At 36.7% G+C, this 12,216-nt stretch overlaps 1 protein-coding gene across 1 annotated transcript in view; it reads left to right on the forward strand.

The window, feature by feature from the left end:
* Positions 1-2,844: 2,844 nt before the first annotated feature.
* Positions 2,845-12,216, forward strand: part of OTULIN (OTU deubiquitinase with linear linkage specificity) — a 60,927-nt gene continuing 51,555 nt past the window's right edge. The window contains exon 1 of the mRNA XM_051969861.1: positions 2,845-3,244. Coding sequence (XP_051825821.1) covers positions 3,057-3,244 — 188 coding nt within the window. The 5' untranslated portion in view covers positions 2,845-3,056. The remainder of the gene's footprint in view (positions 3,245-12,216) is intronic.

Consider the following 12,216-nt stretch of genomic DNA (forward strand, 5'->3'; position numbering starts at 1 on the left):
GCATTGAAAACAATCAGAAAACAAAAACAAAAACAAAAACAAACAAAAAAAAGGTGAAAATATTTTGTTTCTATCCTCATTCAGTTGACATAATTCTTTCTCTGGATGCAGATGGCATTTTCTATCCCAATTCTATCGAGATGTCTTAAATCACTACATTGCTGAGAAGAGCTAAGTCTATCAGAGTTGAGTATCACCTAATCTTGCTGTTACTGTGTATAATATTCTCCTGGTTCTGCTTGCTTCACTCAGCCTCAATTCTTTTATGTCTTTCCAGGTTTTTCTGAAATCAGCCTATTCATCATTTCTTATAGAACAATAATATTCCATTATACTCATATACCATAACTTATTTAGCCATTCCTTAATTGATGGGCATCCATTCAATTTCTAATTCTTTGTCTACAAAAAAGAGCTGCTATAAACATTTTTGCATATGTGGGTTCTTTCCCCTCTTTTATCTCTTTTGAATATAGATTCACCAACCCTACCCACTCCACCAATGATGCATTAATGTCTCAGTTTTCTCACATGCCCTCCAACATTCATCATTAATTTTTTCCAGACATCTTGGCCAATCAGATAAGTGTGAAATTATACAAGAGTAGTTACTTTAATTGGGGATTGGGTGATTACTCTCATAGAGTAAAATAAGATGCGACAATGCCAAGTAAAGAGGAAAGTATTTTCAATGGGGGAGATCAGGAAAAATTTCCTAGGTGAGATGGTATTTTGCCTGGGGTTTTAAAAGGTAGAAAAGAAATGTGAAGAAGTTATAGATATAAGGAACTTGTAGTGTAAGCAAATGTGTAAAGACAGAAAAAAAAAAAGGAATAATGAGTAATTCACAATTGGTATAGGAATATTTATTTGGAAAGTTGATGAAACATCAATAAATAATGGACCAGTCACAGAAAATAAATTCAATTTCTCAGCCTTTTAGAAATAATCTTTCCATTACTGGTTAGATAAACATTCACAGAAAAGAGTATGTTACTGTATACAGGAGGTTAGTAATCAAAATAGAAATGCTAATAATCACAATTCTGTCTTGTGTGAAATGACATAAAACATTCTTTGCAGAAGTCGAAATTAACTCACAGCAGTTATACTTACATAGCCACCTACTTCCTTAGTGGCAATTCCCAAAGGCAAATATCTCAGAAAATACTTTCATTTTTTGAAAGAAAATGCAAACAAATCCTTTTTAAGACTCAGGAAAAGTTTTCTGAATTAGTTTCTATTTAGTGAAGACAACATAGGGAAAGCACCTGCAGGGGTATAATTGGATTAAAAAACAATAACTAACAATGAAGGTAATTATAAAGAGCTAAGAGCTACATAGAGACTGAATGAGAATTAAATGTGAAAAGTATCATCTCATATTGTGATGTAAGAAAATTCTATTATAAAAATAACTTTATCAAGTTCTCAGTGGCATGAGAAAGATTTTTAATCTGCTTTTGCTTTTCTTGGAGATATTTTCTAGATACTTCTGAAATTCTATAATATTTGAACCATCTTTAATACTGTAGTAAGGATGTTTAAAGGGGAAAAAAGTGTAAAAACAAAACAAAACAAAACAAAAATACCCTACTATTTTGCAATCCCTCATTTGGTTTGCAATCTCATTTGGTTAAACCCTTTGAAAGCAAAGCAGGAATTCCATGTTTGGTACTATCTGTTTTAATTCCAAATGCTTCTTGTAGATCCAAATCTTCCAAAAGCATCACCAGGTTCAATTAAAGGACTTTTACATTAAAACATGCAATTAGGAAGAGAGACTAGACCTAAGATTTCATTAATATAGGAACTTCAGGTAAGGAACTCACATTACCAAACAGATTGACATTTTTTCTGCAACTTAGTCTTTTTTTTTTTTTTTTTTTTTTTTAGAATTCTCTGCAACTTAGTCTTAAGAGAACTGTGTAGAGCAGGGCTTCTTAAACTTTTTCCACTTGTGACCTCTTTTAGACTAAGAAATTTTTGTGTAACCCTGGATATATAGCTATATAAAAGATATGAAAATTAAACTTTACTGATAATAAATCATACATTTATTTTAAGACAATTCTTTGGTGTACATATAATTTTACCATTTATTAAAGACAAAAGTACATCTGCATATTAATGAGATGGATCGTGCTTGTTGATTTTTACATAAAGAATTAAATCTTGATGGAATATCATAGAGCATTTAGATACTTTTTACCACTGCCAAATATCTCACAAGTACAAAGGTAGGTTGCAAAACTTATACTGGAAATCCCAGCACTAAATAGCTATCTCAGATACAGTTGGAGTTCATATCTAGTCTGACTCCATTCCTAAGCATTTTCAACTAGAATTGCGTAAATATTTCAACAGTGTAAAAGTAAATAGGCAGTTCTAGAGAAGGAAAGGGCACCATATGCTTGATCCTCAGCCAAAAACTCTGTTCCCTGATTTTGTGTCTCTTACTGCCAGTACCAAAGCATGCTTATTTTCTGTGAAAAGGAGTACAGTGACTTTCCACCTGTCTAATCTCCCAAACGGAGAAAACGCGTGCGCAGCAGACTGTATCAACCCTCTATTACCCCAAGGTCCCGCATCGCCTCCCTCCCGCTCTTCTTAAGCCAAAGAAAGTACTGTGCCCTGTGGAAACTCCCGTGGAGTTTCACGAGCATGCGCCCAACAGCTTGTAGTCCGGCTCGGGAGTGTAAACCGGAAGCGCGTGCACTGAAGGGAACGCAGGCATAGAGTCCTTCCCTCCACCGCCCCCTCCGGGTCAGAGGCTCTGGGGCGGGACTATCGTTTCGTGCAGTGACGTAACGTGCCGTGGCACGGAAGTGCCGGCAGAGTCGTTTGCTGGGGCCACTTCAGCTGAGCGGCAGCCGAGGTCCGGAGCTCTTGCCGGGGCGGGAGGGGTCCGGGCCGAGCGGGGTTAACCCCTTCCGCGCCACGGCTGCGCGGGCGGCGCTTATGGCAGCTTCGCTTCGTCGCTGGGCAGCTGATCGCGCCGGTGGAGCCCGGTCTCCGTTCCTGCCGGAGACTCCCGGCTCATTTCGCGACTCCTTATGAGTCAGGGAGCGATGCCCCAGCCCGGGAGGTGGCCGGGGGCAGGCGGCCCAGAGGGGCCCAACTTGGAGGCAGAGCCCGCCTCCTTAGGCCGTGGGAAAGGAGTGGAGAAGGAGGACTCGCCAGTGGGGCCGGCCGCACCGGGGGAGCCAGGCTCCTGTCCCCTCCGGAGCTATTCGGGAGAGCAGTAAGTACATTGCTCGGGGTCGGGGCGGGAAGAAGAGGGGTGGGGGGGAAGAGCGAACATGCCGAGGCGGCTTCTCCGCCTGATGGCGGGGCTTCTCGGGAACTGGTCCTCAGCCCTGCCCGGTCCGGCTTCGGGAGGGTCGGGGAAAGAGATGCAGTCCCCGGTGACGAGAACTTGGGGGTGCTTCCTACTTCGAAAATCCTAATGAGCCCTAAAGTTTTAAACGACACAGTTTTGAAAGTATTTATTATACTTCTTTAAAGACATAGTGTTCTTTCTACAGATTCTGGCAAACTGGGTTTCTTCTATCTGCAATGTCACAAGATAAAAAATTCACCGACTTTTTGGAAAACATTTTAGAGAAATTTCTCCTAACTTGAAACACGGATGCACCTGACCCAATAGGCAGGAATAATCAAATCCGTGCTTAAATGGTCCGTGCGAGCGATGTGCCTGCGCTTGCAAGTTAGTGCTTGTGAGCAATGGGACAGATACACATTTCCAGATCTAATCTCAGGATAGTATCCATCAACAGGTTGTGCAGTCAGCATTTTCCTGCTGTGTAAGACTGTGTTAAATAGATGAGATCGGAAAAGTGCTAGATTTGGACACCTTTGTTCAAAAGAAATTACGGTTTTTGCCCAGTGCTAGGAACTTTACTTGTTAAGTGAAAGCCAAGGAACGATCTTCATCCAGACTCTGCAACTTATTACCTTGAGCAAATATCTTTACCTCTTTGAACCATTTCCTCATTTGTAATTGGAGAATCTGAAATGATGGCTCCATAAGGTTCCTTCCAATGCAAAATCTATGAATGTGTGAACTAAGATTGGATCCATGATAAAGACTAAATTTAATTTAATTGAAAAGAATATGGTGTGATAGTCAGAAAATCTGCTTTTATTTCTGAAACCTCAGGTAGGCAAATGAAGGATTGGATATATATATCTGATCTCAAAGGACTCTTGTCCTCAAAATCTCTGATACTATAAATGGTTTTGATGTCTTTTCAGCTTTGGAATGGATTAGTACCATCTCCAACTCTCAATTCTATATGTAGGGTACAGACTTTTTTCCTTTTCTTTAATTTTTTTTTTTATTAAAGCTTTTTATTTTCAAAACATGCACGGATAATTTTTTTACCATTGACCCTTGCATAGCCTGTGTTCCAGATTTTCTCCTACTTCCCCCACCTCCTCCCCTAGATGGCCAGCAATCCAATATGTTATATATGTTAAAATATATGTTAAATCCTATATATATATATATATATGTATATATATATATATATATATAAAATTATTTTGCTGCACAAGAAAAATCAGATCAAAAAAGAAAGAAAATGAATAAGAAAACAAAATGCAAGCGAAGAACAACAAAAAGAGTGAGAATGTTATGTTGTGATCCACACTCAGTTCCCACAGTGCTCTCTCTGGGTGTTAATGGTTCTCTTCATCACAAGATCATTGAAACTGGCTTCAGTCATCTCATTGTTGGAAAGAGTCATGTCCATCAGAATTGATTGTCACATAATATTGTTGCCATGGGCTACAGACCTTTTCAAGATGCATATGTAAATATAGATATGCATACATCCTCATTCTTATACATATTGTCTGCATTTAGGCATGTATGTGAATATGTATGTATTTGTATATATGTATGCACATACATCTATAAACAAACCAACCAGAGCAGCTAAATAGATTTGATCAGTTGATTGAACCAGCAGTCTATGAAGTTGAGGTAGATTAGCTTCGGACACAACCTAAATTTACAATGCCGTGAGCTTCAGTATAATCTTTTCTAGTGGTTTCCTTGGTAGGAAAAAAAATCTCGAGTGAGAATTCTTGAGACTCTATTACAATGTGAGTCAAATCTTTGTCCTGATAAGACTAAATGAGCATCAGCCACTTACTTGCTATTGTTGCATTTGGGTGCTATTGTTTGTTACTCTTCTGTATTATACAGTAGCAGTTAAGATGCTCAGATTTCTTAGGCCTTAGTAGCACTTCAGATATAGCCTACATTGTTTCTTTTCCATTGGCTAGAGGGGGGAAAGTATCTCATGGTACTAAAAAGTGCAAGGATTAGAAATTATCCATAGTCAGCCAGCATTTACATATCTGCTATATACTGGGCATTGTGCTAAAGTCTGTGGATATAAAGAAAGGCAAAACAAACAAATAAAAAACAAAAAAAAATGGAAAACTCCAAACTGGTCCCTGCTCTTAAGAAGTTCACAATTTAATGAATTTTTAGGTATCTTAAAGATTGTATAGTAGACTTTTTTCATTTAGAAAGAGAATGAACAAATGGGGTACTGAAGTGACTTGTCTAAGTCTAATCAATAGTCAATGGCAGAGCTACAACTTGAACTCGGATGCTCTGACCGGCAGTCCAGGACTTCTTGATTCAGGAATATCCCTTAGAATCTTAGTCATCTAAACCAACATCCTTATTTTGCAGATGAGGAGAATGAGGCTAGGAAAATGAAATAATTTATGGAAGATCATATTGGTCAAATAACATCAGAATCTAGAACTTAGAACCCTGATTTGAGACTAAGCCCAGTGCCCTTTCCACTATAAACCCTATCACATTGAATGAGTAATAGTCAGGAACTTAATGAGATCTGGATAAGTTATCTAGAGATGTAGCAAAAATCTTGATTTTTTTTTTCTCCCACTACAAATTTTTCTAGTTTAGTTTGTGGGTTATTTAGGAGCTGAGTTCATTTTTTCTTTGAAATACTTTTGGTCATTTTGTTTCTTACTCTTACAAAGAAAATGGAATTTAATATTGAACTTTCAGAACCTGATATCTAATGATCACATCAGACATTTTAGGCATACTGGACTGTTCCTTTTTCCCCTTTCCTGTGATGGTATTATTTTTTAGTATACACTTTGTTATTCTGCTAGATTATATTATTAAAGTAAATAATACATGTCAGTTTTTATATTTGCAGATATATGTAATTCAGCAAATTTAAGATAAGTTTTAAAAGTTTTCTGTCTAAATGAATTGTTTATAATTTTTTATGTCATTGTATGTAAGACTTTTTCCTTTACTGTGAAAATAGGTTTTATTGGCCTGATATACAAAAGAATTCAGTTAAATAATAAGTAACAAAGTTTCAAAAATAAATGTTAAGTATTTGTAATGTCTTGTGATTTTATCCTTAAATTTATACAATTGGCATTGGTAGTTTATGTAGCTATATGCGCAAATTATACATGTGATAATTCTGCATTTTTAGAATAATTAATTGTGTGTTTAGGACATTTTGCTCACTAGGAGTTTCAGTATCATAGCTTTTCTAATTTCTTTAATTAGTAGATAGAGAGGATTCATGTAAGAGTTTAATGAAAGGTTTTCCAAGTTCCTAAAACTTTTTCTGTTATCACATATTACTAGATAAAAGTATAATCAAGAACCATATGAGCAAAACTATTTTGTGATATTATTTTGACAAGTTTGATTATCCTGTTATCAGGAGTTATTTAACATCCTATGTTATAAATAGTGAAAGGTATGAGTTTGAGAGGTAGAGGAACTGTCAGAATTGAACCACAGCATAATAATTGTTTTCAATTTATTTCTTTGGTTTTATTTTCCCACATCTAATCTGTCTTGTTCTTATTCTCATGGCTGACTTTGATTACTAGCTATTAGTCTTTGCTAAGTTGTTAGGTGTTTAAATTTTAAGTTATCTTTCACAGGAAAATTTGAATTCCACATTTGAGGAACTTGAAGATGGGGGAGTCTAGATTCAAAACAGCTAAGCCAAAGTGGTGGAATGGCAGGTGGTAAAATTCAAAACTTAACTTGTGGTTCACAACCCCAAATGGGGTTGCATGACTTGGTGTAGGGGTCACAGAATTAGAATTTATTATCAGGAAATGTTTGATTTGTATATCCACTTAATATGTTTATATTCCTGAGGATATGTGAAAATTTCTTGGCAAAAAGAGGATGTGAGTGGAAAAGAAGCCCTTTTAAAAAGCCCTGATGTATTTGACTTTAATTTGTTTGAGTAGTGGTGAATGAATTGCCATGTCGTGACAGATATTAGTTTAAAGAGAAGTGCCTTGTGTGTGTGGATGAGAGAAAAACCTGCAACCCTGCCTTTTTTTGATATCCTTGAATCAGGGACAGGAACAATCCTAACTACCTGATGGTTTTTAGCTGGGAGCCTTGTGCTGCTTAGAATGACTTAGTGATAGCAGCCACTTCCATTTGCTTCCCCCTTTCCTTTCTGTCTTGCAAAAGAGAACTTTCAGTTTATCATCATCCCCTCTACGGAAGGAAGGCAGGCTTGGCCCAGCACCCAAGAAATCCCCATAGAGAATCAAATTGACTTGTTGTAACAGAGCGATAAGATTGTCTTCTCTTTTTCTTGTTCTATATGATTTTTCTGTGATTTGTCTTAATTTGAAGGTCATGAATAAAATAAAACTATTCTTAGAAGAGGAAAGGAATTTTGGTACTTTCCAGAATTTTGAATATCTCTCCAACTGTCTGTCCTCCAATGTGTAGTCTATGCAGTGTTTCAGCCCTGTCTGGAAAGGAGGTTGGAGAAAAAAGACATTCAGGAGGGGCATTGGTCTGTGGTTCACACCTTAGTGTTCTTTGAGCATTTCACTGCTGGTACCTTAATGAGCTCTTGCTACTAACTTGGATCTCTGGTAATTTCAGGAAATACAGTAACAGAATCATACCTGAAATTTTTGTTGCTGTATTTAAAATTGCAAGAATAAACTTGAGCCAGATTAGTAGATATGTTAACATCAGCTCACCTTTATAAAGAGCTATGTACTTTGTAGAACGCTATTCTCTTTACCCCATGAGCCAGGTAATCTTAAGTGTGATTCCCATTTTATATATGAAGAGGTTGAAGCTTAGAAATATTTTTTGATATGCCTATCGCCACACAGTTAATAAATAGGAAAGCCTGTATTGTAATCCAAGTCTTTTGGTTTTAGTTCAGTGCTTTCCTCACTATTCCACATTGCCTCTTAATTAGATAAAAAAAATTTGGACTAGAGAAAAACTAAAATATATATATAAATATATGTAGTGTTTACATGAGCTATATAATTGATATCTTAAAATACTAAGTGCCAAAATTGTGCCAAAATGGAATGTTGTCCACAAAGAAGTTTTTCTTTTCCACACAACAGATATATTGTCCTTAGGTTACCTTGTTTTGTTAATGTTTATTCATTCTTTAAGTAATCACTCGTATAAATTACTGTGTTTTAGGGACTGTGTAAGAAAAAAAGATTATTAAAATTTAGTCCTTATTATATAGTCTCCTATCTGGGAAATGTAATGAATAAAACTGCCACATTATACAGATAGTGATGCACAAGTTGCTCTTTGACATTAGAAATGAAAAAATCCAGCTGATGGGCTCAGGAAACTTTTCATAGACAATGGACTTTTGAACTAGATTTTAAATGATAGGTGTAATATTCTCTTTAAAATGTAATGTTCTCTGTTGAGGTTTTCTTGGGATCTCTGGGAGCCAGCTTCGTTTCAGTTCAGTAATCACCACAGGAATAGCCAGGGGTTAAAGTCCAAATCCTTTATTGTCTCTTTCAAAGTCTTGTCTCTTTTCCTTCTTAGAGGCCTATCTCTCTCCTTGCTTCCATGGGCTTGAGCTCCCACCTGCCTTCCTTCTCTGGCTTCTGAAGCTCCCCAAATCCAAAGGTTTGTGCTTCAGCCTGCAGTCACCACAAAGATGGATGATGGAATGAATCTGTCTCAGCCTCGGAGAACTTCTAGTGCGCTTGTCCCTTCTGGCCCTGAGAGCTTCTTGCTTATATGCTGTACACTGAGTACAAACCGATCATTATATCACTAGGAAACCATTATTTGTTGTAGGATTAAATCAATGCTAAACTATATTTAACCATTTTCTCCTCAATTCCACTTAGTACCTTGTTTGAAGTTCTGGCCCATAACTTCTCCTTGTAGGATCAGATCAATCATACTGAACCATGCTAAATTAGATAACTATTGTCTCTATCAATTCCATTGACTTAGTACTTTGTAAGAATCCTTTGTTTCAAGTTCAGAGTTCTGGCCCATAACAGATAGAGTAGCATTTTCCAAGATGGAGATGAAGCAGGGGTAGTTATTTTAAGCATGAAGGGGAACAAAATTACAGAGACAGGAAAGTTTTGGATTTATGTGGATAACAGCCCCTTACAGGACTGGTAAAAGGGAGAAATTTCAGATAAGACTAAAAAAGTGAGGCAACAGACTATGAAGTCTCAGAATGCTAGGCTAAGGAATCCAGACTTCATTTAGTAAGTAGAAGGGAGCTTTTGAAAGATTTGTGGGACAGGAATGGCACAATTATATCTGCACATATCTGGCAGTTTATGAAGTGGGAAGTGACTAGAGATTAGTAGATCTATTAAATTGTTGTTCTAGTTCCAAGGGGGCAATGAGGGACTGAAACGGTATGGTAATGATGTATGCAAGGCTATGGAGATTCAATGGATATGACTTGGTAACTGGTTAAAGAAAAATAAAAAGCAAGCAGAGAAATTGTGACTATATGTTACTGGGTAAATGGTGTTATGAATGACAGAAGAGGTAGTAAAATCAGGAGGAATCAGTTGGGTAATGTGGAAGATAAGTTTGGTTTTGAATACATGTAATGAGTTGCCACTTCTTGCTATTCCTAGCTCTACAACATCCCTCCTCACATCCAATTCCTCTCCACCAATACATACAGATAGTACCTTGGTTCTGACCTTTGTCACTTTTTACCTAGATGACGGCAGTAGTTTTCTAATTGGTTTCTATGCCAGTAAACTTTAGTGGCTCCTATCATTTTTAGAACCAATTACAAAATCTAGTGTCCAAAGGCCAGATTTCCTCCTTTCTGTCCCTCTCTCTTCTTCACTTTCTTTAAGTCCTTCAAATCCTACCTTCTACAAGATAACTTTCTCAATTACCCTTAAGGCTAGTGCCTTTCTTCTCTTGGTTATTTCCAGTTTATCCCATATATTGCTTGTTTGTAAATAGTTTTCATGTCTCCTCAAGCAGACTGTGAGTTCCTCCAGATCAAGGATTGTTTTTCTTTTTCTTTCTTTTTTTTTTTTTTAAATTTCATTTATTTATTTATTTTTTAAAATAACTTTTTGATTGACAGAACCCATGCCAGGGTAATTTACAGCATTATTCCTTGCACTCATTTCTGTTCTGATTTTTCCCCTCCCTCCCTCCACCCCTCCCCCAGATGTCAAGCAGTCCTTTACCTGTTGAATAGGTTACAGAATATCCTAGATACAATATATGTGTGCAGAACTGAACAGTTTTCTTGTTGCACAGGGAGAATTGGATTCAGAAGGTATAAATAATCTGGGAAGAAAAACAAAAATGCAAGCAGTTTATATTCATTTCCCAGGGTTCTTTCTTTGGGTGTAGCTGCTTCTGTCCATCCTTGATCAATTGAAACTGAATTAGCTCTCTTTATCGAAGAGATCCACTTCCATCAAAATACATCCTCAAACATATCGTTGTTGAGATATATAATGATCTCCTGGTTCTGCTCATTTCACTTAGCATCAGTTCATGTAAGTCTCTTAGCCAGTCCTCCCTGTATTCATCCTGCTGGTCATTCCTTACAGAACAATAATATTCCATAACGTTCATATACCACAATTTACTCAATCATTCTCCAATTGATGGGCATCAAGGATTGTTTTTCACTTGTTAGTTTGTTTTTGCCTTTCTTTGTATCCCTGTTCCTTAGCACAACACTTAGCACATGGAGGAGGCAGCTAGGTATCTCAGTGAATAGTGCACTGGACCTGGAGTTCCAAGCAGCCTCACCAACTAGATTCTGGGCAAGTCATTTAACCTCTGCCTTAATCCACTGGAGAAGGAAACCACTTTAGTATCTTTGCCAAGAAAACCCCATGGACAGTAATGGCATGCTGTGGTTCACTGGGTCACAGTCAAGTGTGGCTGAACAATAAATAACTGGTACATAGTAGGTGCTTCATAAATGCTTGTTGACTATCTCATCCTACTGTTGTCTAAGTGATTTTCTTTAAAAGCAAATAGGATCATGATTATTCCTTTACTCAATCAACTAGAGTGACTTCTGTTTGATAATTGTTAAACTGTTTAGTTTTTAAAAACAGTGTATACATAACTTTGCAATGTCATTGGATGTTGTGCTTTTAAAACCAGGCAAATTGGCCTTTATATTCTTCACCAGGAACACTCTGTACTTTTGTACTGACTATACCCCGTGCCTGAAAATGCATGCTTTCCTCACCTCTATTTCAATTCCTCTCTTCTTTCAAGATGTATCTCAAGAATCTACATATAGGCTTTCTTGATTCCCTCAACCCTTTCTTCTAAACTACATTGTATTTAATGACTTGGTGTTAGTTTGAATCCTCTTTATAGGCTGTGTATTTGTATTGACTTTTTGTCCTATGTAAAGTATTTGCAAATAGAAGTTGTTGCAGTCTTTGTATTTGTATCCATAGGTGGCCCATAAGTAAGTCCTTAATATTAATTCTGGGACATCTTGGTGGAGATATCCAGTATGCAATTGGAAATGCTCTGGAGCTCAGGATTATTTAGGATTTATCCGCAGAAATATTTTACCATAAACGTGTCTAAGGATACCTAGGGAGACTGAAAGAATTTAAATCAATAAGTCTTTATTGGGTACAGATTGTGATTGTCTTTGTTAGCATTGATCACAAAGTGATCATGTTTTGTTTTTTGTTTTTTGTTTTTTTTTTTTAAAGAACTTAGTCTAAAAAAGAATATAAAAAACTAGGAATAGAATTTTGTGGTCCCAAACATTGAAGAAAGCTGAAGAAAGATAAGGAATGATGACAGGTTATCATATAAGAAGGCCCTTAATTATTTTTGAAAGATCATAATTAATAGAATAGTAGGAACAGAAGCCAGAATACAAAGAATTG

Source organism: Antechinus flavipes, chromosome 1 (assembly GCF_016432865.1).
Source record: "Antechinus flavipes isolate AdamAnt ecotype Samford, QLD, Australia chromosome 1, AdamAnt_v2, whole genome shotgun sequence".
In the NCBI taxonomy this organism is placed as follows: domain Eukaryota; kingdom Metazoa; phylum Chordata; class Mammalia; order Dasyuromorphia; family Dasyuridae; genus Antechinus; species Antechinus flavipes.